At 40.5% G+C, this 24,058-nt stretch overlaps 2 protein-coding genes across 18 annotated transcripts in view; both read right to left on the bottom strand.

The window, feature by feature from the left end:
* Window positions 1-14,354, bottom strand: part of Spn (Spinophilin) — a 49,048-nt gene extending 34,694 nt beyond the window's left edge. For all 10 annotated transcript variants that reach the window (NM_001259642.1, NM_001259648.1, NM_001259646.1 and 7 more), the window contains exons 1-2: window positions 14,120-14,354; window positions 1,039-1,465 (exon numbers count right to left, since the gene is read on the bottom strand). The gene's annotated coding sequence lies outside the window, so the exon portion shown is untranslated. The remainder of the gene's footprint in view (window positions 1-1,038; window positions 1,466-14,119) is intronic.
* A 554-nt stretch (window positions 14,355-14,908) lies between these two features.
* Window positions 14,909-24,058, bottom strand: part of msn (misshapen) — a 31,694-nt gene continuing 22,544 nt past the window's right edge. For 2 of the 8 annotated variants that reach the window (NM_206252.3, NM_001274404.1), the window contains exons 10-18: window positions 23,880-24,021; window positions 20,178-20,357; window positions 17,855-18,451; window positions 17,634-17,789; window positions 17,403-17,570; window positions 17,198-17,347; window positions 17,004-17,138; window positions 16,854-16,928; window positions 14,909-16,791 (exon numbers count right to left, since the gene is read on the bottom strand). In NM_206252.3, the coding sequence (NP_995974.1) occupies window positions 16,618-16,791; window positions 16,854-16,928; window positions 17,004-17,138; window positions 17,198-17,347; window positions 17,403-17,570; window positions 17,634-17,789; window positions 17,855-18,451; window positions 20,178-20,357; window positions 23,880-24,021 (1,777 nt within the window). In that variant the 3' untranslated portion in view covers window positions 14,909-16,617. Of the gene's footprint in view, window positions 16,792-16,853; window positions 16,929-17,003; window positions 17,139-17,197; window positions 17,348-17,402; window positions 17,571-17,633; window positions 17,790-17,854; window positions 18,452-20,177; window positions 20,358-21,993; window positions 22,906-23,879; window positions 24,022-24,058 lie in introns of all 8 variants that reach the window. The other 6 variants (NM_079940.5, NM_001274402.1, NM_206251.3 and 3 more) reach the window with 6 other exon arrangements.

Raw genomic sequence — 24,058 nt, forward strand, 5'->3', positions numbered from 1 at the left:
AAGGATGCGCCCTGCCAAATTGAATAACTAGTGGAGCAGCTCCAGCACCACACTCCACCGATCCCAGTCCACAACCAATTGAGATACGTCCTCAGCGCTCCAAAGTGTTTAGAGCCTCACACATCGATCCGGGATCCATTTGCATAATCGAACCGATTGACTTTTATAAGCCTGACAAATGACTGCCAGTGAGTCAGTGGCCTGGAATCGGATGGAAACTGTCGTCGCCGGCTTGGCGAGTCACTATTCTTAAGCATTCCCAGGATGCTGGCACAGCATTTGCATACACTCCACCTCAGGTAGCAACCTATTCCATATGCTACATATTCTTAAAATATTTACATTAAAATGCAGATTTGGGATAAAAAAAAAAGTTGATCTAAAAATGGAACTCAATCAGAATTTCACCCAAGAAGTTACCTACCCTGTAATTGCTTGTTATAAAAATTGTGAATATATTCAGAAAGTCATTTTTATTATTTTGCCAAACTCTTGTTGCTGCCCTCGAGGGTTGTCCCAATAAAAACTAGAACTCAACGTGGCGCCATCGTCCTCGCGTTTTCCCCGAATGAGTCTCATGTGCGCATAATTAAGGAGTCCAGGGATCTACAAACTTGGCTAAGGATTCGCTACGTGTGTATGTGCTAGCGAGTTTTTTATGGTCTAACTGGGAGATGGGCTTCTAAAAAACAGTTGTGGCCGCTTTGGAAAGCGGACTTGCCACGGCTTATGGAACAAATGTTCCATATCCTAAGCATACGAGTTGTCAGATGGGATTATGCTTCATCAACTATAATAGTCTAGTTTATGGAAAAAAGCGGTAAAAACCATTAAAATAATTAATGTAATCTTTAAATATTCGACTTTTATTGTTCATAAATGTGTGTTTTATGTTAGTCAAGGTGTAATTATTTTCTAAAAACTAATATATGGGATGTGTAATTGAAATTTATGAGCACTCCACAGTTGCAGTAATCTCTCCATAAGCCCGCTGGGCACATGGATTTATTGCCCGGCGATAGCCAAAAGTTGACTCACCTTTCTCCTGGTCAATTCAGGTGCTATGTGGTGTCCTTCCTCCTGCTCCTCGCTGGACCCCTCGGCTTTTCTTTTTGTTGTTTGATTAAACCTGCTCTACACCTAAAGCCTGGCTCCGATCCAAACATTTGTCATTGTGGCGGGATGTTTGTAGTGCTCTTTTTCTGCAGTTTTTTTTTCTTTTTTCAAACTTTTTTTCGTACTCAAGTGGAGCCAGGTGATGCTGCTCCGGCTCCCCACTGTCAACTGCAAATCCGCTTCCACTTCCACTTCCTCCCACTCGATGCACTGAAGCGTGTCTAGCTTTTTCTTCTCGTCCGTGGACGTCGTCGTGGTTGTCAGCCAATCAACCCACCGCTGGCCTCATCGGTGTCAGCATTTTTTGTGTGTTTGGTTTGCCTTTTGCGCAAGATGAAAATGCAAATTTCTGCAAAAAAAAAACAAACGGAGAAACAAACGCAAACAAGAGTTAGGAGAGCGAAAATGCAGTTAACAGAAATGGAAACTTAAGTGATGCATGGCAAACAATTGTACTAGGTCGCTACTTAAAATTACAATTTATTTTTGAAGGCGTTGTAGGTACGTGCTTTTAATACTCATTCTTTTGATTACATTTAATATCATTTTAAAATCAATTTATAAGATTCTTCTTATATATTATAATATTTTTCTCAGTGCACTTGCAGGTTCAATGAACCGAAAAACAGCCGAAAGCTGGCCAACGAAACCCACTAGAATTGCCACATTTTTAAGTTGGCCCTCCGGGGCACACGAAATTAGTTTGGGCTCTCCTTCGAGGGATTTGCCGTAGGGTTTCTCGTCAGAAAAATTGAAGGTGAAATGTTGCCAACGGAAGCAATTAGTTTCATTTGGAGCTGCAGCAACTCGAAAGGGGAGAAAACACAAAAACACCACGCAACAGTTCAAGACGAGCCCAATCGACTGAAACCAAAAACCGTGGAGAAAGTCCGGCCAATTGATAAACAGACAGCGTGTTTCCAGTAGCTGGAGTCGTCAGCAGCCATCAGTCAACAATAACAATGTTATTAGCTTTGGTAATCAAAGTGTCGTCTTAATTTGCCCCCTACAAACTCTATTTTCGGGGGTCTTTGGACCCAAGGTAAGCTCATAAATTTCCTCTGTCTTTTGCTGACGCCTACAACTCCAGCTGAAAATCATTCAGCGCATTGTAATTGTCTAATTTATTGTTGTTAAACAATTTCACTCGTTTATGGTGCGTGAGAAAATCGTGGTGGGTGTAATCAAGTGGCTAAACAAAACGAAGAAATATAAAGAAGAAATGCGAGTTGTGTTAAATCAGTTACTTGAGGCAGGTCGCAAAGTTGTGTCAGATACCAGATAATAGCCTCAAAAGCTTAATTTGCTAATATACAGTAGTAGTAAGTAAGAGAGTGTGGAATGGAAAGGGAAAGTCACGGATGGAAGACAAATTATTTATATTGAATATAGCCAATTTATTCAGTGATATTTGTAGGATTGGAATGTGTTTTACTTAGGTTTAGGTTTACGAGCAGAGTGAACGGAGTCGTTCTAGCCAAATTGCCTGCTTTTCAAAACCCATTTACAACATCCTCCTCATAATCAACATGCAATTCCGTCAACTGCCGCTTGACATTTGCGATTCATAAACTAGATGCTGGCTGAAATTGCCAATAAGTTGGCATTAGAATCTGCTGTCTTGCGTGGCCTCTAATTACAATCAATCAGATTTCTCTCGGCCAAAAGCCTATGTCATTAGCTGGCCGGGTTTATTGGCACTAGGAGTGATCCAGGAAAAGAGGTCTGTGCGGTTGCGTCGGCTCATAACGGTTTGATGTCGGTTTGAGCCATATGTGATTACCAAGTTGGCTTTCGAGATGCGTATAAATCGTGTCGACGAAACAGCGAAAATAGCTCGCTGGCTTGATTATAATTATTAGATGTCATAACTTTCAATCACAAAAATGCGTCAAGAGCTCGTTTCGCCTTGGAGGTTATTTCCTTTCGACTGCTCTTCGCATCAAGGCCGATCGACATGACTTGATCAAGATTTCCACTGTAACTCTTACAAGACTTGCTAAATACAAAAACAAATCAACAAACGCGCTGGCCTTTTTCGTTTGAAGTTTCTCGTGTAAAACACATTCATGTTACCTACATGTCGTGTTTTAGTTTTATTACGAACCCGGTTAGGTGTTGGTCTTTTCCTCCATCGCACTCCCCATTCTTTTGGCTTTTTATGGCCTCATAAGCTCAGGCCGATGTCTGAGAAGGAAGAAGTAAACAACTTTTTCATGACCTTTTACGGTGCAGATGTAGAATCAGAAGCAGCTGCCCAATCCATAGCTAAAACTGAAAGCCAGACTGAAACTAAAACACAGATGAGCAGCTTGACTCCGCCGCCGTGGAGGCCATGTAATGCCAGAAATTGGTTTTAGACCAGAAAAGTTCTCGCCGCCGCCAATCCGATGCTGTCTTGCCTTATTAAGAGCCAAGTTGTCAAGTTACCAAGTTTTAGGTGGGATGTCTGCTCCACCGAACTCCGGATAGACCAATAAAAAGCGACAGGCAGTGGGAAAATGTTAGAAACCTTCCTCTTCTTGTTTCCAAACGGATTAAATGGGCAGCCAAGTGAACCAGGTGGGTGGCTTCTTGATGTTTGTTGAAAGGTCGTTTAGAAAAGAGATATAAACATATCTCTTCATTACAAGAGGTATCTGCGGATCTTTTAAGTACCATTCACTATTAAACTTTCAGCAATCGTCGCTAGCTAGCTAATTCCCAGTGCTAGCATTCGTTCTATATAACTTATCTGTTAAGTGCTTCTCAATTTCCGATTCTCCCAAGACATTCCACACATTTTCCGCCTCATAATCAACTGAATTATCAGATTGCATGCCCCATCATCGCAGCTTGACAGCAATCGGGAAAAGTATTTCTAATTCACAGTTAAGCTCGCAATAAGCCGTTTCTAGCCACGTTAGTGCGCGTTCGCAAGACATTTTGCGGCGCAGTGCGAAAATCGGAATGATAATAACAATAAGTTAGGCATGCGAAATAAATTGAGCAAAAATGTTGGTAAATTACCCGCGCAGTCGAGCATGTAAGTGTTACATTAAATGAAGGCGGGACGGCCATTTTAATTGCCAAATACCCCAACGTCATGGGTTAATAATAATTATGGCTAGCCAAGTAGATAAACGCCATAAGCCAGGAGTTGCAATTACAATTGGAATTGCTACGAAAGCCATTAAAGTAATTGAAAAAAATCCCGTAAGAAATGCAGCATTAAAATAGCTACAGAAAAGGTATAGGTAAACCATTTCAGGGCGTTACCCGTACATAAAGTAGATGAACATGCAAAGTGGCGGTGATAAAATAAGGCCTCTAACAACTTTCACAAGTCCTGTGCTCCACCCCGTTTCTACTAGCCTTTCTTCCACTTTCCTCCTCTAGACAAGCTCATAATTTATTGTCGCTGCGGAAAATTGCTTTTCCTGGGTCTGCAAAGTGAGTTGCAAGGAGTGCAGCTATGCAAGTACAAGTTGCATGTCAATTTTAATTGCACATTCGACGCTGTCAAATTGAATTTGACGCGCCATCGCGGCAGCACGTGGCTCCCAGATAAGATACACCAAATTATACATACAGAATAAATATTTTATTGGACGACAATTATTGATTGGGGCCAAAATCACGCGCTCTTATCGCCAGATAAGCCGAATATTTAGTTCAAAATCAAGTCTGAGCAATATCGAGTTCGGCCAACTTGGACAAATCCGCCAGCAAAGACGGAACTCTCTGCAAACAAGTTTCCATCGCAGCCGGCCAAGTTAATGAAATGTTGCAGCTTGCACAATATTGCCCATAATAATAAATCCACCAACAGCAAAGTGCTGCTGCCATCCATCCACTGCACACACACACCTCCCCCCTCTTTCGCCGATCTCACTCTTCAAATGATGGATTGTGGCAATGAACTTGACATTAATAGGGTTTCCTCTAACTGCCGCCTTGCGTGACCGACCCCGCCCCTTTTCTACATTTACCATATGCCTTCTATGCCACATGGACTGACCCACCTGATGGACGAGTGAATCCCCGAGAGGAGGAGCACACATTTTCTCATGCCTTCCATGTTGGGACAAGTCAATCTCAATCTCCGCCAGAGTGCGAATCGTGGTCAGTGCACAAAGAATTTTTAATTGTGCAGAAGAGAGATGAACAAAGTTGCACCGGGAAAAATAGATCTCGCCAGATAATTGTAGATAAATCAAATTGTTGCGAATACTTAAGGTAATAGGTATTAGGTTTTAATAATGTTTTTGGGTCTTCAGGAATTTATGTTGAAATACAATTTAGATTCTGAATTTTTCAGTGCAATGACAGTTTCCAGCCAACAGAGACAACAGCTCAGCCTAACCATAAAGACTTAAAAGGCCACGTCCGTAGATGGCAGGGCTTTCCATAGAAAAGGAATCCAAGCCACAACCAAACGGAACTCGTGTTTTAAGCCTCCACTTGACAACGGTCAATATCCCACTCAGCAAACGAAACGAAATGAAATGAAATGTCAACTGAGAAATTGAATCAACTTGGGTATAGAATGACCCAAAAAAGTAGAAAAAACCCAAAGGCGCAAAAAGGATTACAACCGCAGACCCCAAAACGAGGTGTCCAATAGCTTGATGTAAATTAAAGGCTTTGTTAAAAGCGGAAATAAGGGACAACCATCTAACAAGTGTTTTGAATTACTTTTAAGATTCATAAAATTGGACGAATTCTTTATGGTTTAGCCCAAGAAAGTCGATCATAATGTTATGCCAATTCCCAAATAAAAAGCTTCATAAATAATACCGACTTAAAGTTGTAATCAACAAAACCCGATTAACACGATTTCAAGACTCGAAAATAAAGCCAATTAAAAACTCGTAATAAAGACTGTGACAAAAACTAGACTCCATGGCCATGACCAAAGGTCTTGGGGACTGTGATCTCCCCCAGAAGTTCTCCTTCTCCCCCGTCTTTCCCATCCTCCTGACGTTTTTGATAAATGACGACGAATGCGTGGCAGACAGCTGGTCGTCGCTCTTAACCCCTTTCACCCGTCGCCAGATGAAAGCGAATGGCTGAAAACGAAAATAAATAAGTGAAATAAAATAAACCGTGGAACGTAGCCGTCGGAACTAAGATCATTCCGAGGGTCGAAGCTCCCAAACTCCCCCTTCTTGTCGAGTGAGAGCGTGACAATGTCAACAGAGTGAAAAAGTACAAAGTACATTATGAATAAACACACAAAACCAGTTAAAGCGTGGCCGAATGGAGTTTAACGCCTGGCCCTAAAAAAAAAAGCAAAAGTTGAATAATCCAAAAAAAAAGTAAAAACAACAATTATACCAACCTAAATTTTTGTCTTTTTCGTGTTAAATGTGACAAAGATCACTTGCAGTTTCCTATAAGTGTCGTGTAATGCACGATTGCTGAGATAGCAAAAATAGTTGGTGGCTTCAATCTTGAGTAAAGATATGGGAAGTATTCTTCACCAATGCGGAAAGTGTAATTTGGCTAATGGAGGTTTCGACTACGCGACTATCAAGGTATCACAAGGTGTAGATGAAATTCGTAGTGTAAGCTGATATGGGAATGGAAAACGTATACGATTTTTTGTTTGGTCTACTAAGCTCAATGAGAAAACACACATGGCTGTAAATATTGTGTGACCACCTGGGAGTATTAGGTTTCCCTCAATTAATTTTGTTAATCAATGAAATATATAGCTACATATGGTCCTATTTATATGGCATAACATAGACAATCGTTTCACTTTTCATTTCCAGAACTATTCTAACCATCGTACTTTATTCTATCATCAAACTTTTCAGATGTTAGCTAAAGAGCTGCTGCAAGCCACAAATGGCATTACTTTTCCATCCTTTAACCCCAATTTCCGTTGGTCAACAAATATTTACACAAATCTCCTGTCGTAATCGCTTTCGTCTGCAAGTTCAAGCAGCTCCATTTCACACCCACCCACCCACAGAACTGAAACCATTTTGGCACCCCATTCAAAGTTCAGCATTTGGCGACTTTGAACTTTTAAGGTTTTACACACACGGTTCAGAATATTTCATAATATTTAAAGGCAGGGGAGAATAGAGCCGAAGTTTTCCATTCATTTGCAATGCAGTTTGCGTTTTTTGCCATACTTTTTTTCCATTCTCCCCACTAAACAAAACAAACACACGGCTGGGAATATATGGAAAGCAGCAAATCCAGCAAATCCGCTTAGAGTGCAAAAAGGCAAAGCTGTTGCAATTGCCAAGTTGGCTGGATAGTAAACTACTCATTCAGTCACCCACAATTTCCACATTTTCCCTCCCCCCATGTCTGCTGTTTTCCCACTCGAGTCAAGTGCAGTCAAACATTTGAGACGCAAAATGGAAAAACTCTGCATTTCCAAGCCCCCGCAAAGTGGGTAATTTACGTGTGGCCCAGCTGCGATTCCATTCCCCCGACTTGTGCAATCCTCGTGACAGTCACGATGTCTAGAACTGAACTTGGTTTGGGTTGGATTGGATGGCGGATGGGGGATGGGGTTGCGTTGGCTTATCAGCTGATTCACACCAATTAAATTCCAATTTTCGCACAACACTAGCATTATCTCCACGGCACAGAGGCGCACTTCTACTTATCAGGTTCTAATTCATCTGCCATTCATCGATTAGTTTCACATGAACTTTGTGCCGTCATCATCGCTTTTTTAATTTCAGACTGCGTAGGTTCTGTGCCTTTGTTTGCTAGCTTGAATGTTTAAAGTTTAACTCCACTTGCGATTTAATGAATGCATATTTATCCGATTGAGAGTACCCATTTCAATTGTCACTCGTCAATTGTTTGTTTGCTTTTAATTGAATCCTGCCGTAATGCAAACATTAGCATTGAGCTGTTTGAATGTCATCTGACCACTGAAAAATACATATTTGAATATATATTTGTATATGGTTCTACACAACTGCTCACAAAGGTTGCCTTCGAATGTGGAGCACTCTCATAACTGCTGAGTGGACACACATTTTTAATGGCCACTGCAGTGGGGCGCAAAAACAAGTTCAAGGAACTTTAAAACGAATTGTTCTTGATTTAAATAAATTTCGGGGTAGCGGATGCACAACATTTGAATGAGCGTGACAAGCCAATATGATTTATGTTCTTTTAAGTATGTATAGCATTTCCTTTGCTGCTTATTAATACTTTGTGTCAGCCCTAAGCCCTTATAATATCCAATTCATTTCATTATCCCTCCAATCAAATAATTCCCTCGCTCTTATCCCCATTTAGTTATCCCAATTGCATCTGGCTGACAATCCCAAATGTTCCAATTTGCATTCAGCCCGCAGCAGTGACTCAAAATAAGCTTCGATCCACAGAATCCCTTCTCGTCCATTTCAGCTTTTGATTCCTGTCACATCGCAGGTTTCGCAGGGTGTCTTCTGCTTGGGGCAAATTATTGATTTATGGCCACGCGTCGCCTGTCACTGTCAAGATAAAGTGCCACAGCGATGTAGAACTTGAAGTTGCAACCGAAACGTGCAGATGGCACGGCAAAAAATCCAGCACTCCAGGATTGATTTTGAGTCCTTCTTGCACGAAGATATAAATGGAAATATATACAAATTTCTCCCCCTGTACGGATAGATGGATTGCTGCTGGAGAATGCAGACTGAGACTGCAGTCTGTGGGCAGCAGGCGTGACAACTACAAATGCCACAGGACGGTGGAGACAGAGCCAAGAAAGAAAGGCTGAATCAAAGTTGACTCAACCTTAAGTAGACACTTCACACTTGGCAGGGTCGCCGTCCGTGGGTCCCTCTGTCCCCTTGTCCCTCTGTCCTGCCTCCATCCTCCCTCCTTACCAATATAATCCCGCCTCCTTTGGCAGTTCCCAGGGTTCTTGGTTGCCCCTGCCGGTACTACTGTACTTTTGCAGAGGCTGCTCTGCAATGGTATGGAAGCCAAAGGAACAACCCTTAGAAATGCAAGCTAGCGAAAAAGCTTAGACACTAAAGGACGCATGCACTGAGAAAAAATGGCATTAAGAAGATAAGGATTAAGATGCATCAGTGTTGCATTGCTATCTTTAAGAGCTTTTTTGTCACATTGAAAATTGTGAAATATTTTTAAAATAGGGCTTAGGGATTCCTTACTTTAAAAACCAATTTTTAACCGTGTACGAAAAGTATGGAAAGCAGGAGGAAAAGGAGGTACACACACACACCGGTAACTGCAAGGAAATTGAATGAAAAGCCAGACACAAAACCAAAACAAAGCGAGAAGAGCTTCCCAATGGGTTTTCTGTTTTCAGTTTTCAGTTTACAGTGCGAAAATGGGAGAAAAAGTGAGCCGGCGGTTGGAAAAACTTTTGTCATTATGCAGGCAGTGCTTTCTCTAAATTTCCCGACCGCCCCCACTTCCTGTCCCTCTCATCAAACAATTTCCCCAGCCTCGCTTATCTGGTGAATTGTCAAAAACTTTTCGCCATCACTTTTTTTGTGTTCTTTCAATGTGTAAAAATAACTCGTCAAAGCAAAGGAAACCGAATTCAATAAAACCAAAACATCGTTGAACAAAAACCACTCCCCCTATGAAAACCCCACTCAAATGCAACCCCAAAATAGGCAAATGAAGCCAATAAATGTGTGCCGTGAAGAGCCACCGAATATTGACAGGGAATATGTTTATTTTTAACACGGTTCATTTACCAAATTGGGCCTAATTTCTGTGGTCAGGTCCTGGAAAATGGGGTCAGCTGGAAATGGGGATTGGCTGGATATGAGGACTGAAACCAGGCGGGGAGGTGTCCTAAATTAGCTGCCAATTAATTAGGACCAAACGCAGATCCATAATGTTATGAACAGTATTATATTTCGCTTGAAGTTTGCGTGTTTTTTGTTTTTGCAGTGGGTGGTGGGTGGGGCTGAGAATGAACCTTGAAGGTGGCGATGGATGGTGCAATTTACATTGTTAACTAAGCTGCGACGGAGAGACCAGTCATGCAACTTCGGAATCTCATGCTCGGCAGTTCTATCTCAGCTCTTTTCCTAACTCATTCGTTTCAATCTCGCTGCAGTTGCAATTGCAGCCACTGAAGGTTGCTAAATTGCATAATTCAGAAACTACCACGTAGGGTTAAAGCCTTCGACAACGCGACAGCTTATAAAAGTTACAGTAATGTTTTTGTAATTGGCTTAAAAACTTGTTAATTAAGAAATTAACAACGTTGCATTACATTATGTTAACATATAGTGTGGGAAATATAGTGAAACATTTCCACTCTTCTGCCTTATAATTCCCAACTAGCCATTTCGTTTGACTTATTAAGGGAAGTAATCCTCTTTTGTTCAGAGGGTTAAACGCCTGGCAGACAGAAACTTGATGGGATGTCCATACCAAACGTATGTTAATAATGCCCAACGACAGAGCCCGCAGGCTCATTAGGTACATATACATATACATATCGATCGGGGATAAGGAGGCGGCATCCGGAGGAGGAGTGCCTCAAGTGGGGCAGTATAACCCACCCATTTTCGGTGTTGTACGTTATGTGATTCGAAAGCTTCGCCTGCCGCATGTTTTCCCCTCTCTGGTTTTGTGTTTCGGTTTTGTTTCGCCGTGGGTTACACAAACATTTCAAGTTGTTCCACAGGGTTTTTTTCAGTTTGCTGTCCGGACAAGTGGACAAAGTGGTGCGCAAGTGGTTGCATGGCCGTTAGAGAGGTGTGGGTTGAACTCTGGGCGGGAATGGGGTCCGCTCCGGCCCCATGGACCACTGCAGCTGTGGCCAACTATCAATTACCTAAATGCAACTGGCGTAATCATTGGAATCTCATGCGGAGCGGCATACGATAATTATATGAAAGTATTCTGGATATAAAGAAGTTTAAAACAGCACCAAGTCTTATTTAATCCTACTATAGTCTAATGTCAGTACTCGTATCAAGTTCAAGTTTTTCTAACATGTATTACCACTATTTCTCTGCCAAATTCGACCGACTAATTGAACTGCAACCTGGGTTCAGTGAACCCTGTAACAATCAAATAAAAATCAAGCCACAAATGGCCACATTAGGCTTAGCTAATATCGCTTTTCCTCAGACAATAAAAGCCGAATGGCCCCAAGCCATGAACGAATCATGATCATTGATCAACCGAAAATCCAAGACCCAAACGCGCACACAATTTAGATGCCTTATATGGCGGATCGCCAAACGGCAGCCTCATAAAAAAAGGTAGGAAAAAAAAGTGGATGAATAAATAAAGGCGACATTTTGCGGCGACTGTTAATATCAGTAGAGATACATAGATATATACACCTATAGCTACTATTGTGGCTATGGGTTTTCATTGAAAAGTCGACTAAAAATGCCAGAGATCCAAGATCATATGGCGCAAAAAATGGACCCAAAAGAGTCGTGTGCTAAGCTTGCGCCAAATCAAGTGACGCAAGAGATAAAGTCAGGGGTATCTATATTTTTTTAGGGGGCTACGGGGGAATTCCTAAACTTGATTTCGCCAGCTGCGCGTGGGCCACCGAAAAAAGATACAAAAACAAACGGAAAAACATAACACTCAAGAGTTCGGAGATATCTGTGATCTCGATTTCGTTCGAAATAGTTGACTTTTTGCCGGTCTCAGCATTGCAAAAGATTTCCATAAATGCGAAAAGTAAAAAAAAACAATATACATATCAGTGATTAACATAAAACTCAGATTTACACGAAAACAGAGTCTGTCTACTTCTTTAATTAAGAATAATCTCTTGAATAACTATTCTCTTGTCTGTTTGCGTTTGATTTATTTAATTCACACAGATCTGCGATCTGGATTTCTGTGGAAATAGTTGCGACAAGATTCAGAAGTAAAATAAATAGCATAAATGTGAAGCAATAAATCAAAGTCTTTCAACTTTGGTAATTTTTTTGAAAAGTTAAATTCTTTAATCTGATCAGCAGATGTCAAGATTTTCCATAAACAAAACTGAATAATATGAAACAATTATTCATGTTCAAGCTTTGGCACATAATCAAGATTATTGCTATTTAATGTTTGATCTGTCATCTGGCTTCCTATATGGTTTTTTTTTTTAATGAAGAACAACTTTTTTGAAATACTCGGTGCAGTTTTGAGAACATTTAAGCCGTTGCAAAAGTTTTCCATAAATGCCAAAATGGTGAAACTATAAATTCAAGGCGTTGAATTAACTTTTGGCTACTCAAAGGCATTAGCATAATGCCCAGATTTGCATGAAAATTAACGCATTTGAATGTTCAATCTGTCAAATGCTATGCGATTTTGGCTGTTTCGTTAATTAAGAATAATTTGTTGAATAACTTTTTGTGCCTGCATTTGACTAATTAAGTTTATGCAAATTGCTCGAGCGTGGGCGAAAGTTTAATGACGCCGGAAAATAGCTGAATACTTTATGAGTTTTTAAGTCGCCGACAAATTGACGATGGATATTGTGTGGAAATAAAAATTGAAACATTAAAGTGAAGCAACTATAAATAAATATACACAGAAGTCATAAAACAAAGGCGGGCCCTTCATCTTGTTGTGTTCTACCCCAAACTCCCCTTATTGTATCTTTTGGAGCTCCCTCTTCCAGTGCACTGGAAAAAGCGTTAGATATGGTTTATCTATAAAGATATTGTATGAAAATTTTATTCTCTACCACACACTATACGTTAATTTTAATACAAGACCTTTAAATTGAGATAAGCATCAGATACCACATTTTTTCTCAGTGTATTGGGGACTGACATGAAGCGCAACTGTTTCTGCGAGACAAAGGAGCAGAGAGAGAAGAAGACGACGAAGGAAGTGGAAGCGGGAGTGGAGAATAAGGAGCACAACAGAGGGAAGTCGTTGAAATTAAATACGGTTTGTAACCAGAAATTCCGCAACTAAAAATAAACAAATGAGAAAAAGAAGCGCAGAGCACGCGACGCACAAAAGAGGGTGAAATTGTACCCGCGAAGAGCTGAGTTTAACAACAATATAATGTTCTTGGCCTCGCCAGCGATTTTTTATTGAGGAAATAGTGCAAATAGAATTGTGATTTCTGCATATTTGCATAAATTGCGGCCACTCGCAGAATTGCAAAACAAAGAACGGCGATAAATAAGGCCAAAACAACGATAGCGAAATTATCAGAAGAAACCCACACATGCAAACAGAACCTAAGACAACAAGAGAAAAACAAAAGTCACTTGCTTTCGTTTTGTTTTGTTTTGTTATGTTATGGTTTTTTATCACCCAGTCTCCATCTCGCTCTCGCTCCCCCTCTCTCCCGCTTCTCTTACTCATTCCCACCCGATCGGAGTTGCATTTTGCGATCAACGGTTCTTTGGTTGGGGCATACTTCCTGCTCGCTCGCACCTACGCGAAAAGGCTCTGCGAAACCAGTTATTAAAAGCCATAAAAAGGAGAACCGTTTAACTGTTTAAGTGTCCCATGTTGGTTTTTTCGCCAGGTGTCTGAAACTTCGCCAGCTGTTGGCCGAAACTATTTTCGTATTTTCGTGTTTCGCTCGCAATTCTGCAATTTGCAATTGTTTTTTCGGGGGTTTTTTGCTGTCCTGCTTCTGCGCAGAGGGTGCAAGCAGGACGACAGGACTCGAACTCACACACACCCCTAAAAATGCCGCTACTCCAAATGCAATTTCATTGTTTTACCGTTGTATTTGCACTAAAATCGGAACCTGAATTTAATGGCGATTTCGTTTCAAAATATTTGCGTACACCCGGAATTGTGTGGCACCCACACCCCCAATTTACACTTCGTATTTCGTTCAACTCCGGCGCAGCTTCGTTTTGCTCTCTATATACAGCTTCATTGCGTTTTTTTTTATTAAATTTCTTTGCGCAAAAGGAGTGGCGTTGTCCAGGATTTTTTCACACATACACATGGACCTTATACACATATAGTCGGCGTCTTTTTATTTTCATTCGCACTGTTTTGTACTTTTTTCCGGCACATTAGCTTTTCGCCAAACTCCATTTAACACTCCTTTGCTGGGATTTACCTTTAAAAAGCTTTTTGTTTAGCCCTTTCGGTATACACAAATCCTTTTTTTTAAATACTCGCGACCCGGAATACTCGAATATATCCTATTTCGAAGGACGTTAATTGTACGATGAAAAAAATCACTCGATCATCATATGAACTCAGTACCCGCGGCAATTTATACTTATTGTTGATATTTTTGCAGCGGTTAAACTCGCGACGAAAACGCGTCCGTTTAGCTTGAATTTCGGGCCGATTTTGGTTTTGCTTTGTTTTTTTAGAGCTGGTACGATAGGAGACGACTATTCGATACTATCGGTGAATTGTTTTGGCGCTATGGGTTTTTAATTCTCGATTCAAGTGCGGTCTCACTGATAACTTGCTAATAATATTCGATTTATTCACTTATATTCGAGCAATCAGCGCTACATTTCAAAAAGTTTGTGTTCTAAACTGGCATTGCTTTGGCCATTTTACGAAATTCAAATTTATTTTTCCTTAGGAAACGCACAACGCTTGAAAATGCAGCTCAATATTTAATATTTAAAGAGCTTAAGTTTTTAAGAAAATTATAGTAAATCTGTATTATTCACTTTAGGTCATTTGTAAGGTAATGTAAAAACTAGCAAAGACTCAAACCAGTAGAAAGCTCTCTACATTCATGTTAAATATTGAAATATTCGTTTGGTGACCGAATTTTAAAATACCTTTTGTATTAAAATAACTTCTTAATAATAAATACCAACCGGCAAATAAAATGCGGATCTTTTGTTGTATTTTTTTTTTTTAATTTTGAGATTATATATATATAATAATTAGATTTACATTCATTTCTGTACCATTTTACTTGTTTTATTTTAGAAATAAAGTAAGCATTTATTACTAATTCTTTTATTTTTTTTTTTTGTTGCTTTAGACGTGCATGTTGGTGCACTTATCTTTCCATTTTGCTTGGATGAACATTACTAAATACGGGGGCGTACAATCAGTTTATAACACAAAAACAAACAATATTTTAAATATACTTCTTCATGAGACTTTTTCGTGTGGAAGAGAAGGGAGTGGGGCGAAATCACGCAAACAACATAAAATAAGGCAGAATTAGTGTTTCATTGGGGACATTGGAGTGTGTGCCAGTTGGGGACAAGATTCTTCTATATGCACTCGATATAGAGATATTGCAACGTGACCACTTTTGATATTGAAGCTAGTGAAAACACAAAGAAATGCACACAGTACAAAAAGCGGAGATGGTTATCAATTTTAACATGCTACGATTTATAGAATTTTGGTTTAATTTCCCTCCTCGATTCGTTCATCCGTTATTTTTGCTTTTGTTTTCATCATTCTCTTGGCTCTGTATAAAAGTTCAGTAAAAAATGCAGCTTAACTAGGTTCTCGTTTTGTAATTCCCTCCAATTTCGTTATTAAGGTAGCTCTCCTCGCAAACGACGTGGTGCGTTTCTATACTTCCATTGGATTTCCTCAATTGTTGCAAGCTTGCTTGGGTTTTGTGTTGCTTTCGGCTTTATTTTACATTAATCAATTATTTACTTGTTTATCACTTAGTTTTTACAATGGCGTTTTATGTGGGTTTTGTTTGCTTTGCTTTGCTTCGCTTCGCTTCGATTTCCATTTGCATTTGCATTTGCATAAAATGTATAAATTTCCTCTGCTCTCTCTCCACTAACACGTATTTATCAGAAACGCACAAATAAATTCTATTTGATAATATCAAGAACAAAAACTAACTGCATATATTTTCTTCTATATTTTCTGCTGTGCGCAGAAAATTCGATATACTTGTATGTTTTGTGGGCTTATGCTGCGTTGCTAACTTTCAACTTAAGTTTAACTTGTAAGCGAAATCATACACAATCGTGAAACGACATTTGAAATGAATCTGAATCTGAATCGTGTGTGCTGGGTGTTTGTTCAGTTATGTAACGTTAATATACATACATCGAAAGGATGGAGGATACGAATTGCTTTAATTGCGGTTTTTTTTCTGACCAGATCTGACAAAAAACCTCGACGAGTGAGCTTGAAATGTTCGTTTCTAAATATTAAGTAGATTATTTTATACACATATATATATATATATATATATGTATATATATATATATAGACTCGCGTTGATCGAGTTTTCTTAGCACATTTACTAATTGAAACGTTGTCGTGGTGAATTTCATAAGCACAAGTTCATGACCTCGGGTTGTTGGTATGTTGTTGAGTGTTGTTGTTGTTGTTGTTGTTGGTGTGTTTGTTTAGGATATCTCACTTAATCGTTATGCACTCTTCACTTAAATCAGCTAATTATCTTTTATGTGTTCGCGTTAGATACTTTCATTCATTTTCGTTTGCCTTTTGTGGTAAAATAAGAAGAAAATGTTTATGGGTTGATTTTGTTGCCGGTTGAGCAAATCGATCGCTGGGCCGTCGATCGAAGGCTGCCTGCCACGATCATCGATCGTCGATTGGATTGGATTGAATTGGATTGGTTTCGATTGGATTCGATTACCAATTGGCCATGCCCGGCTTGTTGAGCGTCATAAAGTAGATTTGACACGATGAAGCACCTTTGGCACTGCTGAAGAATACTTTGTCGTTTCGCTCGCAAAGGAATTTCAAGCGCTGCGCCTTTTTGTGCATGAACACACCATCCAAATGGCCGCTCTCAACGGAACGTATCTGTAATGAGGGCACAAACCATTAAAATGATTACTCGAGGTCCCAAAAGCATGCTCACTCACCTCTATTGCTTTATTGCCCCAGCCCATGATTTGTCCAGTGCCGATGTAGGCCACCGAGGTGGGCATCTCGCCCCACTAAGAAGGAGTAAAAAAAAAGTGTATTAACACACTGGCCAACTAAATAGCTAGAAGTATTCCCCGATGACTTGCCTGCAGTACAATGTTCTTGGAAACGCGGCCCACAGTGTTCACATAGACGCCCTCATTGTCGTAGCACAGCAGCAGTTGCATGCCATTTGAGTTGGGAAGCGCCACAATACAATGCGGAATGATTGCACCCTGAGTCTGCAGAAATAGCAATTATTTAGCAATCAATTACGACATTTGCCATCAGACCAACTTACATGCTTGGGAAGATAGATATCGTATACTTCAGCTGAATCTAAATCAACCGCATGGAAACCCTCGGCGGAGCCATAGATCACCTTCAGTCTCGACTGATCCTCAATGGTGAGATCGACCAAAAGCGGGCGATGTTCCAGTTCACCAAAATTCTATGAAATAAAAACCATGACTCGAAAACTTTCATAATGATTTGCGGAGACCCACCTTAAATGCCATAAATTTGTGATATGGTTTGGGAGCCCATGCATAAATTTCAATAGAGTCTTTTAATGCAATCACTAGGAACTTAATCCTCTCGTATTTGACAATCTTAAAATGTACAGCACCTTGCAGATCACCCACGTTGATCCAACCGTTCCGACGCTCCACTTGCTGCAATTGAAATCGTATCGAATTATTAGTCGAATGGCTAACTTGGCAATTCAAATAACTCACATCGGAGAGTCCGTCGGTGCGCAAGATCTTCGACTTTAGCCAGGACAAGTAGTAGACGCGCACTCGGTTCTTCTTGCCGGATATGGTGACCAATATGTTCTGGCCCTCTAGCACCTCCATTTGCTGGAAACGGCGTCGCGAGATGAGCTGGTAGACCTGTGGCAGCAGATATAATGGTGCATTAGAGGGGTACATGATTTCATTCTATATAAATCACTTACCTTGCCCTGACCGGATCGATCTAGCAGCATTAAGCCATTCTCCGTTCCAATCAGCAGGTTGACGCCCCATAGCGCTGCGCACAGGATTTCCGAATTGAAGCGCTTCTTATACTTACGGATCTCGGGCGTATCGTTGGCCGCCTCGTGGGAGGTGGGCGTTACATTGACATTGACGTGCGATTCCCGGCGCGAAGGACCAGAGCCGCCGGCGCCGAAGCCAAAGGTCAGGAAACTGCGCTGCTTCTGTTGCAGGGCATAGGCGTGCGGTGGCAGCGGATTGGAGATCGAGGCCGAGGACGTCGAGGAGCAGGGCGTCAGGTGGTGCAGGTTCGCGGAGGAGGAAGAAGCAGATTTGTGCAAGAGATTAGTAATACTGCTGGAGGAGCGCGTCTTGCTGATCGAATTCTTGGGCGAATTCTGGCGCGAATTCGAGGACGAAGAGGCGAGCGATATCGTCGATTGGGGCGAGTGATTGCTGCTGATAATCACGCCGCCCACAACGGTACCGCCCCCCAAACCGAGACCACCGCTTCCGCTGCTGGCGATAAACGATTTCGATGGCGTGGAATGCACGGATGAGCTAATGGCCGCTTGATACTGCTTAATCGATAACACAGTTCGATTATTTCGATTAGTTTATTGGCGTACGTTATCGATTATTATTTATTTATTTTTATATTTTTACATAGGATTTCATTGGTTTTTGATTTGTTTACGTTTTTTTTTTATGTAGAAAGAAAAGAAAAATAGAAAAGTGCAGAAAAATTGTAATTAGTCTTAAGATGTCAACTAAAAATAAGATAAATTAAAAAATATTCACATGCGAGGATTGGGTGTGTGCTTCGGTTTATGTGAGCATAGAGAGCATTACAATAGTGTCTTGTGTGCTTATAAGTGTTATGTGTGGATGCTTAGACTAACAACAAATGAAAATATAGCCGAAACTCAGACCATGTTAACAGTGGTAAAAAAGGCGGAAGTGTGTTAAGATTAAACCAGAAGAAATTATAAATCAATATGTGATTAATCTTTCCCCAGAGGCCTTTGGTAAAAAGAAGAAACCCATTGAAAATGTGTTGTGTTTTCATACTTTACTTTGGAACCTGTGTGTGTTGTATGTGGTATGTGTGTAATGTATAGTAGACGAAACGTTAGCCACAAAAGATTGGCTGCTTACAACGCAAAAGACAAAGGGAATACCCAAGTTGAAATTGAAATGAATTTGTTTTATTGACAGAATAACACGGAAAAGTGTTCCCAGATCTGGGAAAAAGTTGTAAAGATGTGCAAAAATTATATTTAAGATTTCCATGTCCCTTGAAGAAAACTTACAGATTGTATGGCACATTATGAAAAAAATGTGATGAAAACACATAAGATGAAGAGAATTATAACTATACACAAACGTATTTTCTTGTTTTGGTAGTTGTTTATTGGGTTTGGTTGGTTTTTTTTTTTAAGAGAGCAAATTATACAAAATAAGGAGCACTTTGTCGTTGGGGGACTAATCGTTCATACTTACTATTGTAATGTTTTGATTGTTTGTTTTTGATTGGTAATTTGTAAATTGTTAGAATATATCGTAGTGGCCATCAGCTCAAACGTTGCGGAAAGACAAAGCACAATTAAGAAGAAGAAATTTGTTTAAACATTTTGGATCTTTACTTTTTGATGTGTTCGATAAATCAGTTTTACTCAGTCATGCACTTGGTGAGAGCTTCATTACGAGCATGCAAGTTATTTTCATATTTTCAAAATTTCTCAACCAATTTTCATTGTTTACCCTCTTCATAATGAACTTTGCTCCACGTCAAAGAGATATGTTTATGCTAGAGATGTTCTATATCTTAGGGATTAGTCACATAAATACTTGGGGTTAGGAATGGGATAAAATATGCCGAAATAAAAAGTTCTAAACAAAAAACTGTACTTTACTTCTAAGCAAAAAATTTAATTTCCCTGACTTGAAAATTATTTCTTATGTTAGTATAAATCCCTTGATCGCAAGTGTTCTGATTCAATGGTTATTAAATACGTCTCAAGGTGGAATTCTAAAATTAATGACTGATAATGAACTTGTTTATGACTCTGCTATCAAACCGGAAGAACTTCGAGTTATATTTTCTTAGCCATGATTCCTAGCAGAGAAGAGATAATGGGAATGAATCGGCCCGAACAACAGAACGATACAACAAGATATATTATCACAATAAATAAACTCAACGTGGACACATGGGTTACGAACGAAAAACACAATGAAAAATCGATTAAAACGAAAAACACAGAAGGACGTGGTGGAGTATTTATTGGCCACATTACTTACCTCCTCACTGGATGATTTATCATGGCGTGGTGGCGTTGCCGGCGATGCCTGGCTGAGTAGATCCGGCAGGACGCTGCTGGTCCTTGTCCCAGGAGTTCCCAGTCCAGTGCCATCGGCGCCCACGCCGCTGCTGCCACCGCCTCCTCCGCCGCCGCCGCCGCCACCGCCTCCTCCTCGATTCTGTGTGGAAACACATGACACAGCGTTAGCATATCGAATAAATGCAGGTTCTCAAACAATTGCAATGGAATTAGAGGGAAAAATGGGGTTATAGAATGTCTTTAAGGAAAAGTAGGAGAAACAACGAAACGAGTCAACGAAATGAGTCAAGTAACGTACAAAAAGAGATTCAAAAGAGCAGCAGCACAAAATAAATGAATGCCAATGAGACACATTTGACGTTGCCTAATGATGACCCCGCCACTACTAAGCCTCGACTTTAGCCGCATATGGGTTTATAGTAGGTGGTACAGATATAGACAGAGTTCTGGGTGCGGGGTGTGTGTGTGTGTATATATATCCTTTTGTACAGAGCTTAAACACTATAACATTTAGGTATCAAGTCCGCTGGGTTCGTCAAAATTGTTTTAAAGCTAACACTTATACTAAATTTGCAACATTTCAGTTTCAGCGCAGCAGGCAAAACGTTGGCTCAATTTGCATAAACAATCTCTCTCAGGCGGGGCGTTGTATTATTTATGTTCCTTAATTAACTTTTACTCTTGCATACCAAACCAGCAAAACTTTTTGTAATTGATTCCGAGTTTTTCATTGTTGTTCAGAGCAAAAGCTTTAAAACAATTTTGAGCGAAAGCAGTAGAGTTTACAGATGATACAGAGCAGCATTCTAAATTTACAGAGTTACATGAGGCAGCAAAGTAGAGAATTTATTAAATAATTAGCACTGGTAGAAGCTATTGCAAGTCTATTGCAACAAATGTATACTAACTATACGAACTATTTCGGTTTTTTTTTGAGTATAGTTAAATATTTTATCCAATCTAGAAGTACCAATTAAACCCAAATATATGAAAATTGTATCATTTAACTAATTCAAGTTGGATCTCTAGCTGCCTCAAATACCAAAACTCAGTCATAGAACTTTATCGACACCGTATTATTAACATTTAAACAGGAAGTTCAGGAAAGCTTTAACACCTGCAGCACTACGGGTATTAACTGATCTCATTAGCATTCGATACTTTTGCCTCTTTTTTGGGGTTTATAGGATTATGTACAGATTAGTTTACCGATCTCGACTGTCTACCGGTTATTTGCATTTAAGTTAATTAGTGTTCTTAAGCGTATTAGATAGTCTTAATTAGGGTTGCGGTTAGCTTATGTCCTAAAATGGTGTGGCCTCTGATTGATTATGAAAGTATGCAAAACAAATGGGAATGCAATAAAAAATCGAGCATAAAAACCAAATAAAACCAAACATGCTCAAGCAATGAAAAGTAGAAAAACACATCGTTTAGCTATCCCCTAAATGTATATTTTACATTTCCAGCTGTTTTTTTCGATTAGCAACAATGGGCGTGTATTGTTTTAATATTTTATTTACGAGCTATTAGTTGAAAGTGCGTGCGTGTGGATGTGGTGAGTATGGAAATAGCGAGCCAAATGGTAAATTTCAGCCATTTTTTGGTAGTTCGGGTGGTTTGGTTTACTTTTCTGGCGCCAAGACAAAACACAATTTAATGGAATAATTATTTTTGCAATATTCTTTTTTGGTGAGTTATGTTCGCAGCATATTTTGAATAAATGTTTGCCTCTCTGTTGATTTGCTTGTTTGGTGCGAGCTGAGAGCGTTTACCTGCTGCTGCTGTTGCTGCTGCAGTTGCTGCTGCTGCTGCTGCTGTTGCAGTTGCTGCAGCCTTTGGGCGCGAACGGCAGCATTCTGCAGCACAATGACGGATTCAGTCTTTTCGCGACGCGGTCGCAGGAAATGAAAGTTGGCCAGGGACTTGGAGGTCTTTGGAGCAGCTCCCTTGGTGGCAGTGGTTGTGGCTGCAGCTGGTCCTGGCTTGGCACTGGCAGTGGCAGTTCCTGCTGCAGCTGCTCCTGGCGCTCCAGGCACGTCATTCTCCTTGCTCTTACTGCTGATGCTGCTGCTATAAATGCTGTTCCTTTGGTACACTGCGCTCGACCTCTGAAGAGCCTGTGCTGACGGCGATCCAGCTGTTGATCCGGATGCACTTGCACCACTGAACACAGCCGAGTATCTCTTGGCCAGCGGGAAGAAGTCCGAGTTCTCGCGTCGAAAACCGCGCTCAAAATTCGTTGGCAATCGGGAGTCCGAATCCTGGCGCTTATGCGCTGGGGAATTGGTGCTACCACCGCTTCCGCTACCACTAGCACTTCCCGATCCCGATCCGGATCCTGATGCTGATCCTTGTTCTTTGGCAATACTTTGGCTGGCACTTGGTTCGGCCTTTAGCGGCTGATAGCCCCGGGGAACTGGTCTCGTGATGGCCTCCGCCACACTGGCCCTTTGCAGTTTCGTATCCACCTTCAGCGTGCTCAGCTGGGAGCTTCGGCTCAAGCTGGCAGTGGTTGTGGGGCTACCACGTCCACTGCCCCTCGGACCGTTTGCGTTCTTGGGGAAGAAACGATCAAAGTCCCAGTCCCGCAGCAAATTGGATTCGTCGCCGCGACGCGACGGTGTCACATTGGCTTGCGATGTGGATGCGGACTTTTGCAGGCGGTTTATGTTCTGCTCTAGTTTCTATTTGGGGATTTCGGGTTCAGGTAGGAGGAGTAGTAGTTGTTGTTGTAGTAAGTACGCAGCAAGAGAAGAATGGTGTTAGGTTGGTCTGTTTTTTTTTTTTTTTTTAATACTTAGAGGCATCTAAATATCGATTAAAAGAGAGCTTTGTTTCGTCCCCACCCACCACAGCATGGAAAGTTTTTCATGAATTCTGCTCTTCATTCCGGTAGGTTACTAAATACACAGGGTTTTGATATATATATCTCTGATTTTGATCAGTTGTCTCAGAAATATATGTACCAACCCAGGTATGTAGTTATTCGAAAGATATATGGGGTGTGTGTGTGTGCAAATGTGCATATATATATTCCATGTATGTACAATATCTCGATCGTGTCAACATTCTATGCACCAGTGCATTAATGTTTATATAGATGCAACATCACACATGGCTCATTCAAAATATACAACAAGTTGGTAACGGAAATTTGGAAAATAAATTTGTACAAAGAAAGAAAAATTCACGAAAAAGATTTCACGCTGCTTGCGCCATTAAAAAACTATAAAGTATATATATATATATATATATATGATTATATCAAATCAAGATTAATGCAAATTCAAATAAATTTAGTAGGAAAATCAAATCATATTTTAGGCTAGTCTAAGTAAATCTTTAATTTAGAGAACCACAACCAGGTTGAACTTAGTGTATATTATCTGATTTAGTCGTAATCCTAGTTTCCTTTGTTTGGGCTGGCCTTTTAACCTTTAACCCGGCAAAAGCTAGTTTACAATTTGTACAATTGTCACCGATTCACAACAAGGCATATTCCTAATGCTGATTCTGGCCTAACCCTCTCGGTTCGCATCTCATCGGTGGTAAAAAAAAAAAAAATCAAAACTAATAACTAAACTAAACGAAGAGTCGTACTCATAAGTATATAGTAAGGGCATAGAAGCTGAGCTCTGAAGATGTGGTTGCAACTTACGCGCTTCATGATCAAAGTCCGATCGCCAGCCTGATCGTCGTCGTCGGGCGTGGGCGGCAGTGGGCGGTTGGGCGGTCCACCGCTGCCGTGACTCAAGGGCGTTGTCGTGTTGGCGTCCTCGGAGACGGGTCCCAAGCCGGGCCTATATGAGAATTCGGGTCTGAACGTAACGAAAACCA

Source organism: Drosophila melanogaster, chromosome 3L, assembly GCF_000001215.4.
Source record: "Drosophila melanogaster chromosome 3L".
Taxonomy (NCBI): Eukaryota; Metazoa; Arthropoda; class Insecta; order Diptera; family Drosophilidae; genus Drosophila; species Drosophila melanogaster.